The sequence below is a fragment of the Tachypleus tridentatus genome, chromosome 13, assembly GCF_004210375.1.
Source record: "Tachypleus tridentatus isolate NWPU-2018 chromosome 13, ASM421037v1, whole genome shotgun sequence".
Classification (NCBI taxonomy): Eukaryota; Metazoa; Arthropoda; class Merostomata; order Xiphosura; family Limulidae; genus Tachypleus; species Tachypleus tridentatus.
In genome coordinates this window covers 196,734,590-196,756,061 of record NC_134837.1, presented here as the reverse complement: position 1 = coordinate 196,756,061, position 21,472 = coordinate 196,734,590, and the positions used below count along the sequence as shown (strand labels likewise).

Below are 21,472 nucleotides of genomic sequence, written 5' to 3'. Positions count from 1 at the left end.
CACTTCTCATCTAAAGTTACAATACTAGAAATTGAATAATGATAAAAAACAAAGAAACAAGTGTTTGAAGACCTAAAGGTTCTCCAGATGTTGACAGATATAATTCTGTAGTTTTTTACAATTATAGTATTTGATATACCATTATTCAGTATCTATGTCCTAATAGAAATTTTACTTGACAAGCAGTAATAATTAAAAAATTGATAGTTCTCAGGTAACTTTGTGTTTATTCTACAGCATACTTATATAATAATGAAAGTTGCAATTGTCTCCTTTAAAATGTACCGGTATAATCAGACAAAATTTCAACATGCTTAAACATTTATCATTAGCAAGTTTTTTACAGTTAAAGAAATTTAGAATTTAATTTAAACAACCAGTCTTCTAAAAGTGGAATATAAGCAGAAAGAACAGATCTAACAAAGTTGCATAACTTTGATCTATGAAAATCATATAACTGCAGAAACTAAAGTGTCCACAAATAATTATAATTATGTACACACTTCCAAAATATGCACAAAACAATGGATTAATCTGCATGTTTGTAATTGCCAGCCTAAATTACACACTCATAAAAAAATGAAATGAAACACATAGCTCTTAGTAGTTGGCCTCATTCCTACCTATACTCTCCAAACTTTCACTTGCTACAAGTTTATGCTGTTCTTGAGAAGAGAGCTGATGAATGAGTTGTTTCTTGCGTTGACTAAACGATGCAATTTTTGTTCGTATATCAGTTATTGTACCAGCTGTCCTACTGATAAAAATGAGTTTATGTTATAATAGTGTAACCTGAGTTTCAGAATGGTTTGCAAATATCTACAAACATACCTACCAGTAAAAAGTAAAATGATTTCTTCTGTTAATAATTAACATTTTCAGAGCTCTCATAAAAACTGAAAACCATTCCCTTTTTCAAATATTATAAAAGTTGTTTGTGTGACAAAAGTCAGTGTGAGTGTTCGACAAACATTTATTATTATTACTAAAATACTCCAATTGAAGACATCAGAAACACTAACATCATCTATGGATTTTACATTCTAAATAAAATTTAATCTTTACAGTTTTTTTATTAAAACAAATTACCAGAGCAATTACACCAAAGAAGTGGATTTACTTCCAAATTTAATTGTAAGGAATGTTTTTTTGTAACGTAAAATTGCAAAATTACAAATTCTGAAAGATAAAGAAGTCTTGTGCATGCATTAGTGTATGTGTGTGTTTTAGAGAGATTTGAAAGATACCAATTCAAAAGTAAACAAATTTTCAAAATGTTAATTTTTATTCTCCGATATCAAACTTCCTTTCCAGAAATGTAATGTTATGTTACTCCCATATACTAAAGTATTAATCAACTGTAAAACACTGTTACCTATAGCAATAATGTGTGGTTATGCTTACAGGTATGAAAGTAAATACCTCTTGAATATGAAGAAGGAAAACAAAAGCACACATTATAGTAGTATCAACATGCACTGTTAAAATAACACAAAATAATAAAGTAATAATTGCAATACACATGTATATAAAATATTACTTTAATACAAGTGATATTTTAAACTTTTTATATCCAACAGATAAGTTTAAAAGTATCTTCAAGAATACAGATTCTGTAAACTTACTGCAAAGAATAATTCCTAACATGGACAGTCAGAGACAGAAAGAAACAAAAAATGCAATATATCAAAATCCATCTTAGCATATATCTTCAACTATTCCAAATAATAGTTAAAGAGAAAATAAAACAAAACAAACTCATACCAATTTGTACAAGTAACTGTACCATGTAACTGAGATGGGCTCAACTTGTCCAGAGAAGGGACAAATAGAGGGTGAAAGTGATACAAGTTTCCAGCAATTGGAACATACTGTCTTCACCTAAGTCAGGGGACTGGTATATGTCATGATGTTTTGTTAACAAGCAATATAACTACATGCAGAATATATGCATAAACATTTAAAAATAAAATGTGAACATACATAGCTAAAGATACATTCTTAACTAGTTATGGAACAGTCAAATTTATGATTATTTCATTTATTATAAATGTTATCCTTTATTTATACTAGAAATGTTATTTTAATGAATGAGTTGAAATAAGAAGATTGTACATAGAAAGCACACAAAAAATCTGTTTGTCTGTCTGTTTGTCCATTATCTAACTACTCCTAAGTTGCTGGATCAATCTCAACCAAAATTTATGGAATGATAGTCTGGAACAAGAAACATGTTAATGGGGGTTCACAACCCTTTCACTTCCCATTATTGCTGTTACTGAGCACTTATTATTTTTGACATGTCAGTGTTCATTGTATTTTTATACATAGCACCATACACACACACACACACACACAAACTTTATTCTATCTTCCATTCCAAAATGGGACAGTGGCAAGTCTTTGGATTTACAATGTTACAATCAGGGGTTCAATTCTCATCAGTGGATAGAGTAGATAACTCAGTGTAGCTTTGCCATGACAAAACACACACACATTAAATCTTCTATAGCACAACAACATAGTAGTAACTTTGGTTACGCCCTCTTCCGACTTTGACCTGTGACCTTACAACTTCATCCCATAAGACAATCATGTGAAACAGCATGGAAGGACATTAAAAGGTGGGTGTTAAAATTACTCCTACCAGTTTATACAAAGTCTTCTTGACAGTCACAATGTATACTATATTTTAAGTATATACATTGTGAGTTCTTGGAGCTTAAATAAAAATTTTGGTGAGGAAGCAGTGAGTAGTGTATTAATACATCATGTTACAAACAAATTGTGTGAAAGTTAGTATTTTTCCATTATTTTTAATAGCAACCACCTCCACATTTTTTAAAGTTGATTATCAGGTCAAAGGACAGGTATGTGAGATTATCTTTATATAATTTATTACTATAACAGCTCCTCCTAACGGAAATTTGATGAATAATGGAACAAATCTGTCTCCAACAGCAAAAAAGAAATCAATATGTCTAATAAAACACTATAATTTATTTTCACAATTTATATTCCTAGTGCATGCTTTATAAATTACTGAAGTGAATGAATAAATTAAATACTGCTCCTAAACATTAAAGTGGGTCACTAGATGACGCCACCATTCAAAAATGACTGCACAGCTTACAAAATGTAAAAACCAAAAGTGAACTTTAAACTAGACTAAAGCAAATTATTCGGGGTAATCAGTGTTATCTTAATTTATTTTTATTTCAAATAGAACATATGAATGCGTGATAAACATTTCTAGGCTCTTCAGTGATATCTTAGAAGCTTCATGATAAGAGTTTCCAGGTAATTGAGATTACTGTTAAAAATAACTCATTGAAAGTATTATGGAAACTGATTCTTAAAAGATTTTGGGTCCAACCACGAAACAAAAACTAGACAAGGTTATCTACGTTTGCTTGTTGTCAGCGTCATTAACTTTATTTATAAACACGTAAAAAAACTAATATTAAATAAACAAGTCAAATTTAATAATGAAAAGTGTGTCAAGTATTGTAGTTGTTTTGTAGCTCAAAGCTACACAACCAGCTATCCGTGTTTTTTCACTTACTGTTACACACAACACTGTTATTTTATTACTTACTCGGTCAACAAACGCATCGCTGGCTCACTACAGAATATATTGTTTTTTTTATTGTTTTCTTTTTGAATTTTGCTACGATTTAGCAACATATGACCACCACCAACTCTTGGGCTACTCTTTTACTTACGTATGGTAGGAATGACCGCCACATCATAACGCCCCCAACGTTTAGTGTGACAGGAATTCGAACCTGTGAACCTCAGGTTACGAGTCGAGAGCCCTAACCACCTGGCCATGATGGGCCACGTTTGTTTTTTTAAATATAGAAATAAATAAATAGATCGCTATACTATTATTTATATATTACTTTTTTGTAAATTATTTGGTAAGTGAGAAACTGCGCTATTTTTTCGAAGCATACCCTTCGATGGCTCGGCAGTAAGTCCGAAAGTTTATAACGTAAAAATTAGGTTTCGATACTCGCAGCGAATATAGCACAAATAGACAATTGTACAACTTTATGCTTTACAACAAACAACCAAAAATATTTGAAGCATCATACATTTAAAATATTATTATACTACCAAGTTTTGTCAATTTGTTAAGCTTCGTACACTGTACTTAGAAATACTGTTAAACTATATCACATTCCCTAGTATCCGATAACCTGGGAGTATCTCACAATGTAGATGGTCCTCACTCAGAGTCGAAAAAGTAAAATGTGACTTCAGATAGTGTTCTAAATAATTGGATTTTAAGAATTTTGAGATATGTTGAAAATAGGTCTCTGAGTTTATCTAAAAAGTGCCTTCCACTTATTTGTCGTAAAGTGCCCCTCAGCTTTGTTGTAAGAGGTCTTCCACACGTTCGTCGTAAATGCCTCTTTACTGACCCTCTATATGTTTCATGAAACAGGACACTCCACGTATCTATCTTAAAGGGCCTTTTATTGACTCTTGATGACAAGAAACCCACTTGGAATAAAAATGTATCTCAGAACGGATGGTATTAATAGTTTTATTGTTAAGCAGAGAACAACGTTTCGACCTTCCTAGGTCATCTTCAGCTTTTTTTTTTGTCAACCTGAAGATGACCTAGAAAAGTCGAAACGTTGTTCTCTGCATATCAATAAAACTGTTAATACCAGCCGTTCTGAGATACATCTTTACTGACTCTGCATATGTCTGTTAGAAGGAATCCTCTGCATGATTCTTGGAAAAAAATTCTCAATGTGTTTGTCGAAAATGGCTCTCACACCAAAAATGGAAAAATACTATATCTGGAATAAGTTCCTAATACTTTGTTAGAAACTTCTCAAGACTGTATCTTCAATAGCTCATTGGATCCTCTCATAAAGATCCCTTAATCCTTTCAATAATAATATAAAAAAAGAGGTATATACAAAAATCGAAGAGGGTTAGTTCGTTGATTTGGCGTTTTATGGCACAAAGCAGCCAGGCTATCTGCGCCAAACATCCGGTAAAAAGGTAAAAATTAAGTAAATGTAGTAAAATTCATAAAAGGCAATGAAGGTAAAACAAAAAAGCATTGAAAAACAGAAAATGCATAAAATCAATGTTGACACCTAGTCTACAATGTTAAGAGAGAAAGCAGAGTAAGAAAAGTTGTAAAGAACTTTCTGTAGCATAATAGTAATGATCATAACTCGACAGGAAGGCTAACATGTAAGTGCAAGAACCACCGTCAGTCACCTGAAGTTGGCCTTTCCAGTCCTGGTTCCGGGTGAATGTGTTATTAGAGCCATTATCAAAAGGTAAAGTAATAAAAGTATGAAAAGACATGTAGCAAAATTGTAATAATAATTTGCGAAATGTCCGGTAAAAAGGTAAAAGTAAAGTAAATGTAGTAAAATTCATAAAAGGAAACAAAGGTAAAAACAAAACAGCAATTAGAAAAAGATAAATGGCATAAAACCAATGTTAACATCCAGTCTACAATGTTAAGAGAGAAACTACAGTAATACAAGTTGTAAAGGACTTTCTGTAGCATAATGGTAATGATCATAACCCGCAAGAAAGACTAACAGGTAAGTACAAGAACCACCGTCAGTCACCTGAAGTTGGCCTTTCCAGTCATAGTACCGGGTTATGTGTCATTATGGCCAGTATCAAAAAGTAAAGTAATAAAAGTGTTAAAAGACATGCAGAGAAAATTGTAATAATAACTCGCCAGGACGACTAACGGGTAGTTCACACGGATAGTTCAAACAGCAGCATTAGTCACTTGATGTTGGCCTTTCCAGTCATGGTGTCGAGTTATTTAATGTGATGGCCATTTTCCAATTTCAAATCGAACTAGAGAGATTGAGACCTTTAAAAGGGAACCACAATTAAAAAGGTGTAATAAATAAATATCAAACACTTAAATGACATTAAAAAGATTAATGACCATTAAAAAACTAAAAACTTTATCAAGGTGGACAGTGTCACCATCACCAAAAACACTGTCTAATGTTATGGACAAACCTTGGGAGAGAACATGTTTAAAATAGTGCCGTCGTTGAGAGTCGTAACGATGGCAAGAAAGTAAAATGTGGCTTACAGTGATTTGAGTGTTACACAAACTACACACTGGTGCATCAGTTCCAGATAAAAGAAAACGCCGAGTTAAAAAAACTGTGGCCAATGCATAATCTAGTTAGAACAAGTTCCTCCTTCCGAACCTTATGGAAGCTAGACGGTCAAAGTCCAATATAGGGTTTTATTTGGAAAAGCTTGTTGTCGCGTTGCTCACTCCAAGTTGACTGCCAGATGGCACGGAGCCAAGCCTTGAATACAGGACCATAGTCCATGTATGGAATAGACACAGTAGTGATAGTGCCATAGCAGATAGATTTAGCTGCCGTGTCTGCAAGCTCGTTCCCACGAATACCAACGTAGCCTGGTATCCAGAAAAACTGGATGGAAGTAGATATTAATGAGAAATGGGCCAGTCGGTTTTGAATATCAGCGAAAACAGGGTGTGAGCCAACGTGAAGCGATTTCAGGGCCAGTAGAGAACTAAGCGAGTCAGTATAAATAGTGCAGTTTGAGTACTGCTGAGCTTCAATATGATCCAGGGCAAGAGAAACGGCGTACAGTTCAGCAGTGAACACAGAAGCTGTAGAGGGGATTCTGCGTGCAACCACTGAACCACAACAAACTTTGGCAGAGCCCACAGAGTTGCCTGATTTGGAGCCATCCGTATAAATTGGAATGGAAAGATTGTTCGAAAGATGTTCAGTAAAGAAAAGACGGTACTTCCAATCGGGAGTATCTGCCTTTCTCAGATGACTTAAAGAAAGGTCACATTTTGGGACTGTAATAAGCCATGGTAGGATGGGCTGACCAGTGGATTCTGCAATGTTATCCAAGGACAGACCCAATTCATCCAATTGGGCCTGGACGCAAAGGCCAAAAGGAGCAATGGCAAATCGTCTGTTCTGGAAAAATATGGCCGACCAAGGAAGGAAGACACATCCTCAGCTGGGATGCTTTGGTAAAAAACGAAGTTTCGAAGAATATAGTAAAGACAGTTGCAAACGGCCAAGGTGCAGAGAAGGTTCACGAGATTCTATGTATAAACTCTGAACTGGGGAGGTGCGGAAAGCCCCAGTGCAGAGTCAAAGTCCTTGATGATGAATGGGGTCCAGCATCTTTAAGGCCGAGGATCTGGCAGTGCCATAGACCATTGATCCATAGTCGAGTTTCGATCAAATAAGAGCACGATATATCTAACAGAGAACATCGAACTGCTCCCCAACTGGTGGTAGAGAGGACACGGAGGATGTTCAGTGCTCTTGTGCATTTGACCAGTAGCTGCTTTAAGTGTGGTATAAGGGTCAGCTTACGGTCAAAGATAAGCCCCAAGAACTTGGTCTCAGGGATCACCGGCAGCGAAACTTCACCGATACGGAGTTCAGGATCAGGATGAATACCCCGTTGGCAGCAAAAGTGCATGCAAACGGTTTTAGAGAGAGATAAATTAAAGCCGTTCACCATAGTCCACTTCAGTACACTATTGAGGGCAGTTTGTAGTTTCCGCTCAATATACGAGGTCTGTTAAAAAAATACGCGAACTGACGTCATTAAACAAAATGTACTTTATTTAGAAGTTACAGGTCTGGGACCTCTTCAAAGTACTCTCCTCCCCAACGCACACACTTATCCCAACGGTGTTTCCACTTGTTGAAACAGTCCTGGTACGCTTCTTTTGTAATGTCCTCCAGCTCCTTCGTCGCATTTGTTTTAATCTCGGGAATCGTCTCAAATATTCTTCCTTTCAAGGGTCTTTTGAGTTTGGGGAACAAGAAAAGTCGCAAAGAGCAAGGTCAGGTGAGTAGGGGGGTGAGGAAGAACAGTGATCGAGTGTTTGGCCAAAAACTCACGAGTTCTGAGGGCTGAATTTCGCAGCAACGCGGTGCATCTTCAATTTTTCGGTCAAAATCTCGTAACAAGATCCAACTGATATCCCACACTCTTCAGCAAGCTCCCTGACAGTCAGACGTCGATTTGTCCGCACCAGGGTGTTGATTTTGTCGACGTGTGGGTCGTCAGTTGACGTGGAAGGACGTCCAGGACGCTCATCATCTTCAATGGACTGTCGACCATCCTTAAAACGTTCATGCCACTTGAAACATGCCGTACGCTTCATAGCAACATCACTGTAAGCCGTGTTAAGCATAGCAAAAGTTTCAGTCGCAGATTTTCCAAGTTTAACACAAAATTTAACAGCAAGTCGTTGCTCCTTCAGTTCATTCATTCTGAAATCCGCCAAACAAAAAAAATCGCACTTCACTTAAAACCGCGTAGCTAATACACAAATGAAGATATCTGCAATCGGGAAATGGCGTCGTAATCAGTTGATCTGTGCAAACCTAGCGACACCAAGCGGATTCCCCTGGAACCAACTGGAGCCGCGCAATTCAAACTGTCCGCGTATTTTTTGAACAGCCCTCGTATCTCATGTTCGATGACTGACACGAGATGTGAAAGTCTTCGACATAGAGCCCGTTTGCAACAGTGAGAGCATAGATATCCCATTGTGTTCCTTTGTTCTTAACTTCAAACAAACAAACATATATTAAAAACTGAGTACAATAGATTTACATACTTTCATAACAACTGCCAAAGTAACCTACTTTATCATACATGGTTCACCATAGTAGTAGCAAAATGATAAACAGCCAGCTTTACAATTGTAGGTATATGGTAAGAGCATAAGACTACTCGTAAACATTCCATCACTTTCATATTATATGTATACACACATACATTATATTTGAGAAAGGTTATCTTAATATATGAAGAAAAACGTTTCTCCACATAAAAACACACTAAAGGATGCAAGAAAAACGTCTTTTTCAAAATTCAAACATCTCTAAAATTCGACCTTGAACATTGGTACATCGACACTGCTAATCAAACTGTAGAAAAACAAGCTATATTAATTTAATACACGCAATAAAACCAAATTTTACTGCACAGTCCAGAAGCCAGTTGCACGTTTTTGACATTTGTATAGTCAATACTTTTTTTCTACCTTCTGAATGTCAAAAACCAAAAATTTCAATTAACTTCCTGACGACACGTCCAAGAACAAACAAAACAAATACAAATTAAACTGATGATGACTAACAGTAATACTAAAATGGTTTGAATTTCGTGCAAAGCTACTCGAGGGCTTATCTTTTACCAACGAATAGTGGGATTGACCGCCACATTATAACGCCCACACGGTTATTAGGCCGAGCGTGTTTAAAGTGACAGGGATTAATACTCGCCACCCTCAGATTACCAGTAGAGTGCCTTAACCACGTGGCCATACCAGACCATACTCAAATGACACCGAACTGTTTCTTGAATGAGAAACAACATCCTCTTCATACACCCCTGGCGTTCCTATACCTCGTCATTTATTGAGTTGTCAAATCTATGATATATCATTGTTCAATACGTGAATTTCACGTGCTGGAACTCTTCTGCTTCGTTATTGTACGATGTAACCCCTAACTAATAGGAGATAAGAGAATGAAAAATTAAAATTTCAATATAATCGAACAACACTGACAGTGTGTCATTTGGCACATTCTTATACTGTACGGTCTTCATAATATCAGATACACAGTACAAAAAATGACCTGTATGGTCACCGAAGCAAGGTTGACCAAAGGCTGCTAGACAATAAATGTTACAGTTTTACTAAATCCCACCGAATACTCCATTACAGGTTTCAAATGAAAGTTGTTAAAACAGCATTTCAGAGTTGTCTAGGCTGGACTTGGAAGAACAAAAAGTCCAAGTGGAATATTATTTATTATTATTAATATTATTTATATGTTGAACAAGAAACTGAACACTTAATGGGGTTCTTTGCTTTTTCGGTTTTCGTACTTTATACTCCAAGCCATGCAGTATCTACTAGCCCTAAAGGCGGGATACACAGTAAACATCGGACATCTATAAAACGAAGAACCAGAAATTACGAGTCCTAACGAATGAGTATAAATGCACTGTAACTGTACTGTTATATATGGGATCTAAATACAAAAACGACTTTCTCATTTTAGAAACTGGCAGCAGAAAATATTGCCAAGTTTTTGCTTTTGATGCGACAGTATGACGTTCATGATCCACAGTCGAAAGTCTTGTGTCGCACTCATGACTATATCTTTAGGTAGCGAAGGGGGCATTGAGAACATTGTCTGCCTCCATTTTGTAAATCAGTGCCCCTTTTCCAAAAATAAACTATAACGTTAAAAAACGTCGGTAAAACAGCATAAAGAGCCTAAAAGTGTAAACAGAGCTTCAGTTGTCAGTGTTCCTAATGGTCCGATTTAAGCTGGAATTTCTTTTTTGACAAACCAGGAGTTCGATTCCCCACGGTAGACAGAGCTTGGATAGGATAGCTCCCTGTGTAGTTTTGCGCTAAATGAATTTTAACAACTAATGCACATGTTATTGATGAATATTATTGTTTCTCCGATTATAATTTTACTGTCTAATATTCTAGATAATAGTAGTAAAAATTAAGCCTGGCATGGCCAGGTATGGGCGTTATAATGATACAACCAATCCCAAGAATTGGCAGTGGGTGGTGATGACTAGCTGCTTTCCCTCTTGTCTTATACTGCTAAATTAGAGACGGCTTGCGTAGATAGCCCTCGCGTAGCTTTGCGCGAAATTCAAAATAAACAAAGTGTAGCACGACTCTTGACCCTGAAAATTTGATGAGGCAAGGCATAAAGTAAGTAACTGAACAATTTATAGGGCATTAATATTAGTAAATACAAAGTAATACCAGTCCAGAAGACAGATCACGAGGTTAAATAGTTAACCCAATTTTTTTTACTTTCTCTTTTTTTCTTAATCGCTACGAGAAAAAAACTAAAATTAATTTAGATCATTAAAGCAATTACTACAAATATGGTATACTTGTAATCTCGAAAATTTGACTTTTCACTGGAAATGCGATATGTTTTAGGTTAATCTGAACATATTCCTCAAGAACTAGGTCACTTATAACAGTAAATGTTTGGGTTTGTGAACTTTCACACAAAGCAGTTCGAGGTTTATTTGTGTTCGCCGTTCCAAATCTTGAATTGATAGACGACAAAAAAGATAAATTGTCAACATCACTCACTATCAATTCTAATCGAATAACGGATTTTGACTGTCACCCTTATAATTCACCCATGGCCCCAGAGTGTGGGGTAAGAATTATTTTTTGTTGTTAATAATGGGGAGAGAAACACGGAATGTCGGATCCAAAGTCCGCCAAGCTGGGCCGGGCGCTGTGTGTACCAGTTGTTTTAGCGTACAGCTACACAATGGGATATTCGAACTCTGTCCTCCACGGGGAATCGAATCGCATATTTTAGCAAAGTTCGTAAACCTATCACTGAGCCGTCAGGAGACATAACAGTAGCGAAAAAGTAACTTGAAAATATTCCAAACAAAAATCATACGTCTTAAAAAAATGACAGAATATTCTACTCACGAATTTTGGTAATATTATGAGCTAATAAAAAGACGGTGATAAATAAAATAAAAAAAAACATTAACAGTTACTTATTAACAATTAAATGAAATGGATTCGTTAACGCGCTGTTTTTCTAACGCACTTTCATCCCTGACCGTACGCGAGTGAGACAGACCTATGTTTACGAGGTTACAATGCTAAAACCCGGCGACTGATTCCTCACGGTGGACACAGCACAATGTGGCTTCGTTCTAACACACAGTCAACTCTAATCTAACAATACTTTATAACTGCAATAGTGTTTTCATTTTATGTAGTATTTTCGTGACAACAGAAAACTAGGTTACATGCTTTACAAAATGTTCAATAGACGACAGTAATGCCAATGTAAAGATGGTTGGGATTGTTCATTGAAAATCTATTTTAAATATCTCCTCAACAGGTCATCAGAACTTCACAATATTATATACCGTTTCCTTTTATAACAATATATATGTAGTAACTGAGTTACAAATTCTGGTAATGTCTGTAAGTATCACAATAAAAACTGAATTTCTTGTTCTTTTTTTAATTGCATCGTAACTCAAAAACCAAACAAATGGTGTCAACCAATTTCACTGTGATAACATAGTTTCAAACAGAGTATCCGCTTTTATAAGTATTATTAATAACTAGTGGTAATTATATATATATATAAAAAATGTAAACAATGTTATCATAATCCCAAAAAGTCGGCTTTCTTGCAGCAAATTGTTGTTCCTATAAAAAGCATAAATTCAGGGTGAAACAAGGTTTGGTTTGGTTTTTGGAATTTCGCACAAAGCTACTCGAGGGCTATCTGTGCTAGCCGTCCCTAATTTTACAGTGTAAGACTAGAGGGAAGGCAGCTAGTCATCACCACCCACCGCCAATTCTTGGGCTACTCTTTTACCAACGAATAGTGGGATTGACCGTCACATTATAACGCCCCCACGGCTGGGAGGGCGAGCATGTTTGGCGCGACGCGGATGCGAACCCGCGACCCTCGGATTACGAGTCGCACGCCTTACGCGCTTGGCCATGCCAGGCCAGGGTGAAACAAAAATTACCAGCTTGTAATAGATAAATAATGCATATTACAGTTGGAACTTCACTGAATTCAGAACTTAGTTATAAATACAACCTTCCTATGTCTATTGAAACTCTGTAGTAAAAAGAAAGTAAACAATTAATGATGACATTTTTCAAAGAGGAAGTAAATGTAAGGATGGCTAATATCAATCCTTCGCAGACAATGGAAATGATGGAATTTGTACCATCCCCACCATCTCATTTGCAAATACCATCCATGCTATCTTATTTGTACGGTTTTTAAATAATTTATATTAGCCTTCCCTGTATTTACTTCCTTTTTGAAAATAATGTCTTTATTCATGTATATTATAGCGTGTATGTTACAACCACAGCATATTTAGAAACCATATTTTTCCATTTATAAATTAGTTGTGAAATAAACAAAAGAAAGTTAAAATAACTATCCAGAAATAACTGGAATTCAGTTTTGGTGTGAAAAATAAACGATTATATTTATTCTGAAAAATACCCATCGTGTCCAGGTGATTAGGGCACTGGACTCGTAGTCTGAGGGTCGCAGGTTTGAGTGCCGAAACCGAACATACTCGTCCTTTCAAAATATGAGGGTTTTATAATATTAAATCCAGCTATTCGTTGATAAAGAGTAGCCTAAGACTTGGCAGTGGATAGTATTGACAAGTTGGCTTCCCACTGCTAAATTAAGGGCAGCTAGTGCATATAGCTCTCGAGTAGCTTTGTACGAAATTATACAAAACAATTATTTTATAAGTTGAATAAGAGTCATGGTACACATGTGCACGACACAGTTTATTTGTTGTTAAGTGTTTTAAACTTTAATTCAGAACAACTATTTTCTACTGACAAAAACCTATTTACCGCGTTGGCCTACGTGAACGATCACCCTTGTAATATTAACTGGGAATTTATGTTTTCTGCTTTTAATGCAATCTTTCACTGATAAACGCAGGTTTTTGACAAGAACGTCGTGAAATGAACATTTCTAGTCCAGTTTTGTTTTTATTACTTGTAAGGTAAGCTTCGCTGCGTTTTGAACACTGTATAATATGCAAAATTCAGTTTATTCCTGAGGATGCTATTAAAGTCAATTTGGATTCTTGTCGGTTCTTGTTTCATTAACGCAATCCAAAACGAAGTTATCCACAGAAAATGTTCAATTCCAGCTGATGGGTGATTTCTTTTTCCAGTTTAATTTAAGTGGTTAACGAACTAAAGGCACTGAGCTGGTTTCCTTGTCTTCATAACCCAATGTAATTGGTGACTGACACTTAGCAGGTCTCTTGTGTTCGTATACACGGTTGAGAGCCTATGTTACTGAGCCTGCAACTTCTACAATAACAAAACGAAGCCACGCGATATAGACTGAACAAGCCCATTTCTTTTACAAACGAAATAAACGCAGCCTAGCAACCAAGTGGAATTAGATTACCGAACTCTACACGCTGCTGGCAGAATCAACAATATACTAAACAAACGCGTCCTTAAGTATAAGCTACAAAACTGGTTGCTAGGCGACAAACTAACGTAAGAATATTTTCCAGCTGATGGATTTTTTTTGTTTTTTTTTGAGGAGGTACCCTGACAGGAAGTTTAGGAGAAGAGACAAAGTCTTTGTGTGTTCTATATCGTGTTTTCATTTATTTAACAATCACATAAAAAACCTCCATTACATTTGTTTTCTGTTACTCACCATTGTGTAATATTTCATAACTCTGTGACTCGTTGATGTAATTGACACATTACACAGAAGTTTTAAAATATTACATCTTCGATACCATAAAAAACTGCTGTGTATTTCGAAGACAAACTTCTTAAAACTAATTCTATTAAAACTTCTCCCAACAATCTCAGTAAACCTTGCATACTTCACTTATTTCGACATCTAAAAGCAGTTTGATAAAAACAAATACATTATTCCAGGCTTTGATGTAACACCTATTCTCATAGTTGTATATAGAGCACTTAAAAACAGCAGCGCCCCAAAAGATGTGACTATTCACTGTTTTCGCAGTACAACAATAGCTTTTAACAAAAATACAAAAGATTTATGGTGCCTGGTATCTCATGAACAAAGAGCCAGGTTCGTTACACAACAAAGGTATAAAAACCCATTACTTTTAAACATATTTTCAACAATCAGATCAGCCAGTTTAAGAAATAAAAGAAAAAAAGACTAGGGACTTAGAGCTTTGCGTGTGTGTGAGCATAGCAACGCTGAAGTAGCAATACAGTCATAGGGAGTTGAGTGAGTGAGTGAGTGTGTGTGTGTGTGTGAATGTGGCAATGTTGAAGTAGCATTAAAGTCATAAGAAATGTGTGAACCTAATAACACAAGCGTAACAATAATATCATAGTAATTGTGAGAACCTACTGACACTGACGTAACAATAATGTCAGAGGAATTGTGTGGACCTGGTAACATTAGTATAACAATAAGATCATAGTAGGTCCAAACTCACAATTGCTAACACTGAAGAAACAATAAAGTCATAGGAATTGTGCGTATGGACCTAGTAACAGTGGTCTAACAATAAGATCATACGAATTGTGTGTGTGGACCTGGTAACACTGACGTAACAATTGAGACATGAAGTAAAATATTTAATTACATTAATTTATAGTACGTGGAAGGAAACAAAACTTATAAAAGAAAATCAAACTCATTTACAGTTATGGGAGAGACTTCCAAGACCATGCTAAAATAAGATTGTATGGACGTAATCACAAAGAAAAATTGTGATAAATAGCATGTTAAGACTGCTTTTTGTTTTGTTTTTGGTCGTCATTGCTTTCTGACAAGTAGAAAACGCCTAAAATATTTTGGTATGTATGAAAGCTTAAAAATCCTTTCAAACAAACAGAAAAAAAAAAAAATAGTCACAAATGAAAGAGGAATTATTTTTGTTTGTTTCGAATTTTCGCGAAAAGCTACATGAAAGCTATCTGCACCAGCCGTCCTTAATTTAGAAATGTAAGACTAAAGAGAAGGCAAGTAGTCATCATCAGCCACCGCCAACTCTTGGGCTACTCTTTTACGAACGAATAGTGGAACTGATGGGGACTTAACATCCTTACAGCTGAAAGGGCGAGCATATTTGATGCGAAGGAGATTCGTATCCGCGATCCTCAGATTACAAGTCGAGTGCCCCAACCACCTCATCATGTTGTGCCTCAATGAAAGAGGAAAGAGAGAATCACATAAATAAACGTAAATATACAAGTTTTATATTATCAAATCTGGTATCAAGCTAGAGATACTTAAGATACACAGGATTATTGGTAAACCAGTTAGAACCAGTTTATCTGACGCCGCTAGAAAAAAGTTGGTTGATTGGTTTGGTGTTTTATGGCACAAAGCAGCTGGGCTATCTGTGCCAAACATCCGATAAAATGATAAAATTAAAGTAAATTTAGTAAAATTAATAAAAGGGTATTAAGGTAAAACAAAATAAAGTTAAAAAAAACACATAAATATGATGAAAGCCAATGTTTACACTCAGTCTATAGTGGTAAGAGAAAAACTACAGTAACACAAGTTGTAAAGGACTTTCTGTAGTATGATTGTAATTATCATAACTAGTCAGGAAGACTAACAGGTAAGTACAAAAACCACCGTCAGTCACCTGAAGTTGGTCTTTCCAATCCTGGTTTCGAATATTTTGACGTTAGGCCATTTTCTAATTTCAAATCGAACTAGATGGACTTTGATTCTCAAAAAGATCTAATACATAAAGTAAAAACTTAAATAGGATTAAAAAGATTAATGGCCTTAAAAAACTAAAAACATTTCGAAGGTGGACAGTGTCACTATCACCAATAACACAGATTAACGAAACGGATAAACCTTGGAACAAAACATGTTCAAAATGGTGCTGTCATTGAGAGTCATAATGACGGCAAGATAGTAAAGTGTGGCTTCTTGTGACTAAAGTGTCACACAGACAACACATTTGTGCATCAGTCCCAGATAAAAGAAAATGATAAGTTACGAAATTGTGACCAATGCATAGTCTAGTTAGAACAACTTCCTCTTTCCGATCCTTACGGAAGTAGGACGGCCAAAGTCCAATATGGAGTTTCATTAGGAAAAGCTTGCTTCCACGTTGCTCACTCCATGTCGATTACCAGATGGCACGGAGGCGAGCCTGGAATACAGGACCAAAGTCTATGTATGGAATTGGCACAGTGGTGATAGTGCTAGAGCAGATATTTTTAGCTGTGGTGTTGGCGATCTTGTTCTCGCGAGTACCAACGTGGCCTGGTGTGTGTCACGGAAAACTGGACAGAAGTAAATGTTAAAGAGAAATGGGCCAGTCGGTTTTGAATATCTGCGAGAACAGGGTGTGAACTAACATGAAGGAATTCCAGGGTCAGTAGAGAACTAAGCGAGTCAGTATAAACAGCGCAGTTTGAGTACTGCTGAGCTTCTATATGATCCAGGACAAGAGAAATGGCATACACTTCAGCAGTTAACACAGAAGCTGTAGAGAAACTTCTATGCGCAACCACCGAACCACAACAAACCATGGAAGAGCCCATACAGTCACCTGATTTTGAACCATTTGTTTAAATAGGAATGGAAGGATGATTCGAAAGATGTTAAGCAAATAACAAATAGTATTTCCAATCGGGATTGTTTGCTTTTCTCAAATGACTCAAAGATAGGTCACATTTTGGGACTGTAGGAAGCCATGGTGGGATGGGCTGATCAGTGGATACAGCAAGGTTATCCAAAGACAGACCCAATTCATCCAACTGCACCTGGATACAAAAGCCAAAAGGAGCAATGGCAGATTGTCTGTTTTGAAAAAGCATGGCCCACAGTGGAAGGAAAATATAATCCCAGGTGGGATGTTTTGGTAAGGAATGAAGTTTCAAAGCATACAGTAAAGATAGTTGCAAATGGCAGAGGTGTAGAGGAGGTTCATGAGACTATGTATAAGCTCTGGACTGGGGAAGTGCAGAAAGCCCCAGTGCAGAGCCAAAGTCCTTGATGATGAATGGAGTCCAGTACCTTTAAGGCCTATTTCCTGGCAGAGCCATAGACCAGTGATCCATAGTTTGTTTCGATCGAATAAGAGCACAATATATCTTTAGCATAAAACATTGATCTACTTTTGAAGTGGTGGAAGAGAGGACACAAAGGAGGTTCAGTGCCCTTGTATATCAGACCCCTAACTGCTTGATGTGTGGTATAAAGATCAGCTTATGGTCAAAGATAAGCCCTAAGAACTTGTCTCAGGGACCACAGGCAGCACAGCTTCACTGATACAGAGTTCAGGATCAGGGTGAATACCCTACTGGCAGCAAAAGTGCATGCAAACGATTTTATAGAGAAAGAAGTTAAAGCCTTTTGCTGTAGTCCACTTCAGTAAACACCTGAGGGCAGTCTGTCACTGCTGCTCAATATACCTCATGTTCAACGACTGACATGAGATGTGAAAGTCGTCTACATATAGCCTGTTTGCAACAGTAAGGGGGAATTGTTCAATGATGGCATTAATCTTTATACTGAAAAGTGTGACACTCAAAACGCAACCCTGAAGGATTTCAAATTCCTGTAGAAAAGAACGGGAAAATGCCGAACTCGCTTGTAACCACCTGTGCACTGAAAAATTTCTAATAAAAATGGGCAAACAGCCATGCAACCCATATATATGGGGGTCTCACAAAATGCCATACTTCCATGTTGGATCATAAGCCTTCTCAATGACAAAGAATATTGACACAAGATGTCGTTTGAGAAAGGTTTGTCTGATTGATGTTTGAAGTCCAATCAGGTGGTCCATAGTGGAGTGCTGTCGTTGGAACCCACACTGGGTAGTTAGAGGAGATTGTTTGATTTGAGGAACAAAACAAAACGAGCATTAACCATCCTCTCTAAGGTCTTACAGGTACAGCTCGTCAAAGCAATTAGATGGTAGTTAGAAGGAATCTTGGGATACTTCCCAGGTTTAAAGAAAGATAGAACAATAGCCTGGTACCAGGCATCAGGAACAACATTCTCCTGCCAGTTCAGGTTAAATTAGAAGAATAGCTAAAAGAAGCTAGAGATAGATGGTGCAGCATTTCATAATGTACATCATCATGTCCAACCGATATACTGCCAGACCGATGAAGGGCCAGTGCCACTTTGAGTCCCACCAGTGTAAAGGAACGATTATAGTCATAGAGACAGTCAGCACGAAAGGAAAGAGGTGATCACTCTGCCCGAGTCTTGATGGCTACGAAGATGGAGAAAGAAGCAGAAGTGCAAGATACCTGGCAAAGGTTTCACCTAGAGTATCTGCAATGCTCCAGGTATCAGCTACTTCCTGGCTGTCAGAGGGTAAGATCGAAAGGGAAACAGAATTATATTACCCACTGACCTTTCGAATCTTGTCCCATATGATTTTGAAACTGGTGGTAGAAGATATGCTGCTTGTGAACTTAATCCAAGATTCCTTCTGGCTTTGACGTCTTACCCACTGAGCATGTGCATGGGCTTACTGGAAAGAGATGCTGTGTGAGAGTGTAGGATACTTACAAAATGTATCCCATGCCCGTTTTTGAGCCTTCCATGCCATGTGGCAGGCAGGATTCCACAACGGAAGAGGATATCATGGAAAACGTGTCGAGGTTATAGGAATATATTGAGCAGCTGCTTGTATAATACAGTCAGTTACTGCTGCCACACAGTCGTCCACTGATGGCTTACAGATGATAGCAGGATCAAGATCTATGAGAGCAGTGAAAGAGGGCCAGTTTGTTTGATTCAGCTTCCACTGGGGCACGCCAGTCAGGTGGCGTCCACCACGGCCAGTCTCTCTCAAAATTACAGGAAAATGATCACTGCCTCGTGGATTATTGTCAACCCTCCACGTAAAATGGGAGAATAGTGATGGGAACAAGTTGAGATATCAATAGCAGTAAAGGACTAACTAGGTGAATAAAAATAAGTAGAAGAACCAATATTGAAAAGAGAAAGGGTGTGATCAGAGAGCATACGCTCTACAGAGCAACTCCTCCAATCATTATCAGAATTTCCTCGGAGGGGTTGACGTCCATTGAAGTCCCACAGGGTTAAAAAGGGAGACGGCATCTGTTCAATGAGAGCCTTAGGTTTCTCCAGGCAACAGGTAGAGAGAACAAACAGTAATGGCAGTGATGGTACAACCAAAGGAAACACGGATGACTATTGCCTCCAAGGGTGTGTCGAGTGGCAAAGACAGGGTGGGCACATGCTGATCAACCAATAATGCCACCCCTCAATCACACAGTCTGTCATTTCTGTACAAAGAAAACCGCCGAAAGGTGACTGTATCGGCAGGTTTCAGAAATGTTCCCTGTAAGAAAATACATACAGGATGGTAGGAAGCAATTAGTGCTTTGATGTCATCCAGATTAGAACGTAAACCTCGACAGTTCCATTGTATCAAGGTGGCCATTTTTATTTAAGTGTAAGCAAACTGGGTGGAGAGCCCTTCTCTTTACGACCACATCTTTTTCCTATACTGTATTTATTCAAGGAAGGTCTATAGACCTCCATGGATCCTGCCCTTAGTTGACTGGGTAGGTATTTGCATTTGGAAGAGGATTCCAGCAACTGAGGCCGTGAACGAATGATCGTTTTACATCTTGGGGTGGGAGAAGATGTACCCTAGGAAATGCCTGTACCCAGAACCAAAGGAAGTGGATCTTGGGATTTGCTGGAATGTACATTAGGGACAAAGATGGGTGTTGAAGTTGATTCATCAACTTTTTTAACCATGCAGGTCAAAAGACTTTTCATTTGGTTTGAGAACAATTCTTTTGGAAACACAAAGATCCGTCTGCACTCCCACTGTTGTAGTGGAATGAAGTGCAGCAGTATACGTCCGAGATAATGTGGTGGACGGCAACTTTCGAGCTTCATGGTAAGTATGTTTTGAATCGTTTTCAAATGCTGCACCTCTTTTTCTTCCAACCATTTAGGGCTAGAACGAAAGTAGAACGGGTGAGAACCAATGCAATTGACACAATGAGGGTCCATTTCACACTCACAGGCATTATGGTTCTTGCCACTACAAAAAGCACACGTCAAGGAACCACGACATGACATCTTCAAGTGACCATGCTGCTGACACTGGAAACATCTAGGAGGGTTTGGAATGTATGGCCGTATCTTCCAATTATGATAATCTGCCTTGATAGTGGCAGGTGGACGTGATTATGTAAATGTTAGAATATGGATATTGGTCGGCATCGTAATTCCATCTTTGCGAGTAAAGATACACCTCACTGCAGAAAATCCTTGGGTGGAGAAACCAGCAAGAATCTCTGACTCAGGGATGTTCTTCAAATTACTTTCTATAATAACTCCTCTTGATGAATTTAAAGTAGCATGATGTGTAGCCTAAATGGGTATATTCCCAATCGCTTTTGAATGCGTGTGTGCGTGTTTTCTCATTGCAAAGCTACATTGGGCTATCTACTGAGCTCCCCGAGGGGAATCGAACCCCTGATTTTAATACCACTGTACTAGCGGGGAGCACCTTTGAATGCAAGAGGAGTTCACTGTGTTGAGATGTGGATGTTTCCACCAATATATCACCAGAGCGAAGCTTCTTTACTGACTTTGGAGAGGCAGCAAGTCCCTCTAGTCCTTTCTGAAAGAAAAAGGGAGACATCTGCCATATAGGTTTGTCTGAAAGAGAATGTAGTATAAGAACATGAGGTGCAACAGGTGTTACAGATGTTTAAGATTGCTGCTCAGAATCTTCAGTACGTGGTCGTTTACCTATGGACTATTTTTTTTACTATTTTATTTAAGTTTTTATTTGGAGGATCCATAATAAAAAAGGAATATTTCGGTGCCCAATGACCCCACCCACCATGGAGCCC

At 37.4% G+C, this 21,472-nt stretch overlaps 1 protein-coding gene across 8 annotated transcripts in view; it reads right to left on the bottom strand.

The window, feature by feature from the left end:
* The window catches only part of LOC143239025 (CDK5 and ABL1 enzyme substrate 2-like), a 60,636-nt gene that overhangs the window by 25,887 nt on the left and 13,277 nt on the right, over window positions 1–21,472 (bottom strand). For 6 of the 8 annotated variants that reach the window (XR_013020913.1, XR_013020914.1, XM_076479753.1 and 3 more), the window contains exon 2: window positions 624–757. Coding sequence is in view for 6 of the 8 variants with exons in the window: in XM_076479753.1 (XP_076335868.1) it covers window positions 624–757 (134 nt within the window). In the remaining 2 variants the exon portion in view is untranslated. The remainder of the gene's footprint in view (window positions 1–623; window positions 758–21,472) is intronic. The other 2 variants (XM_076479754.1, XM_076479758.1) reach the window with 1 other exon arrangement.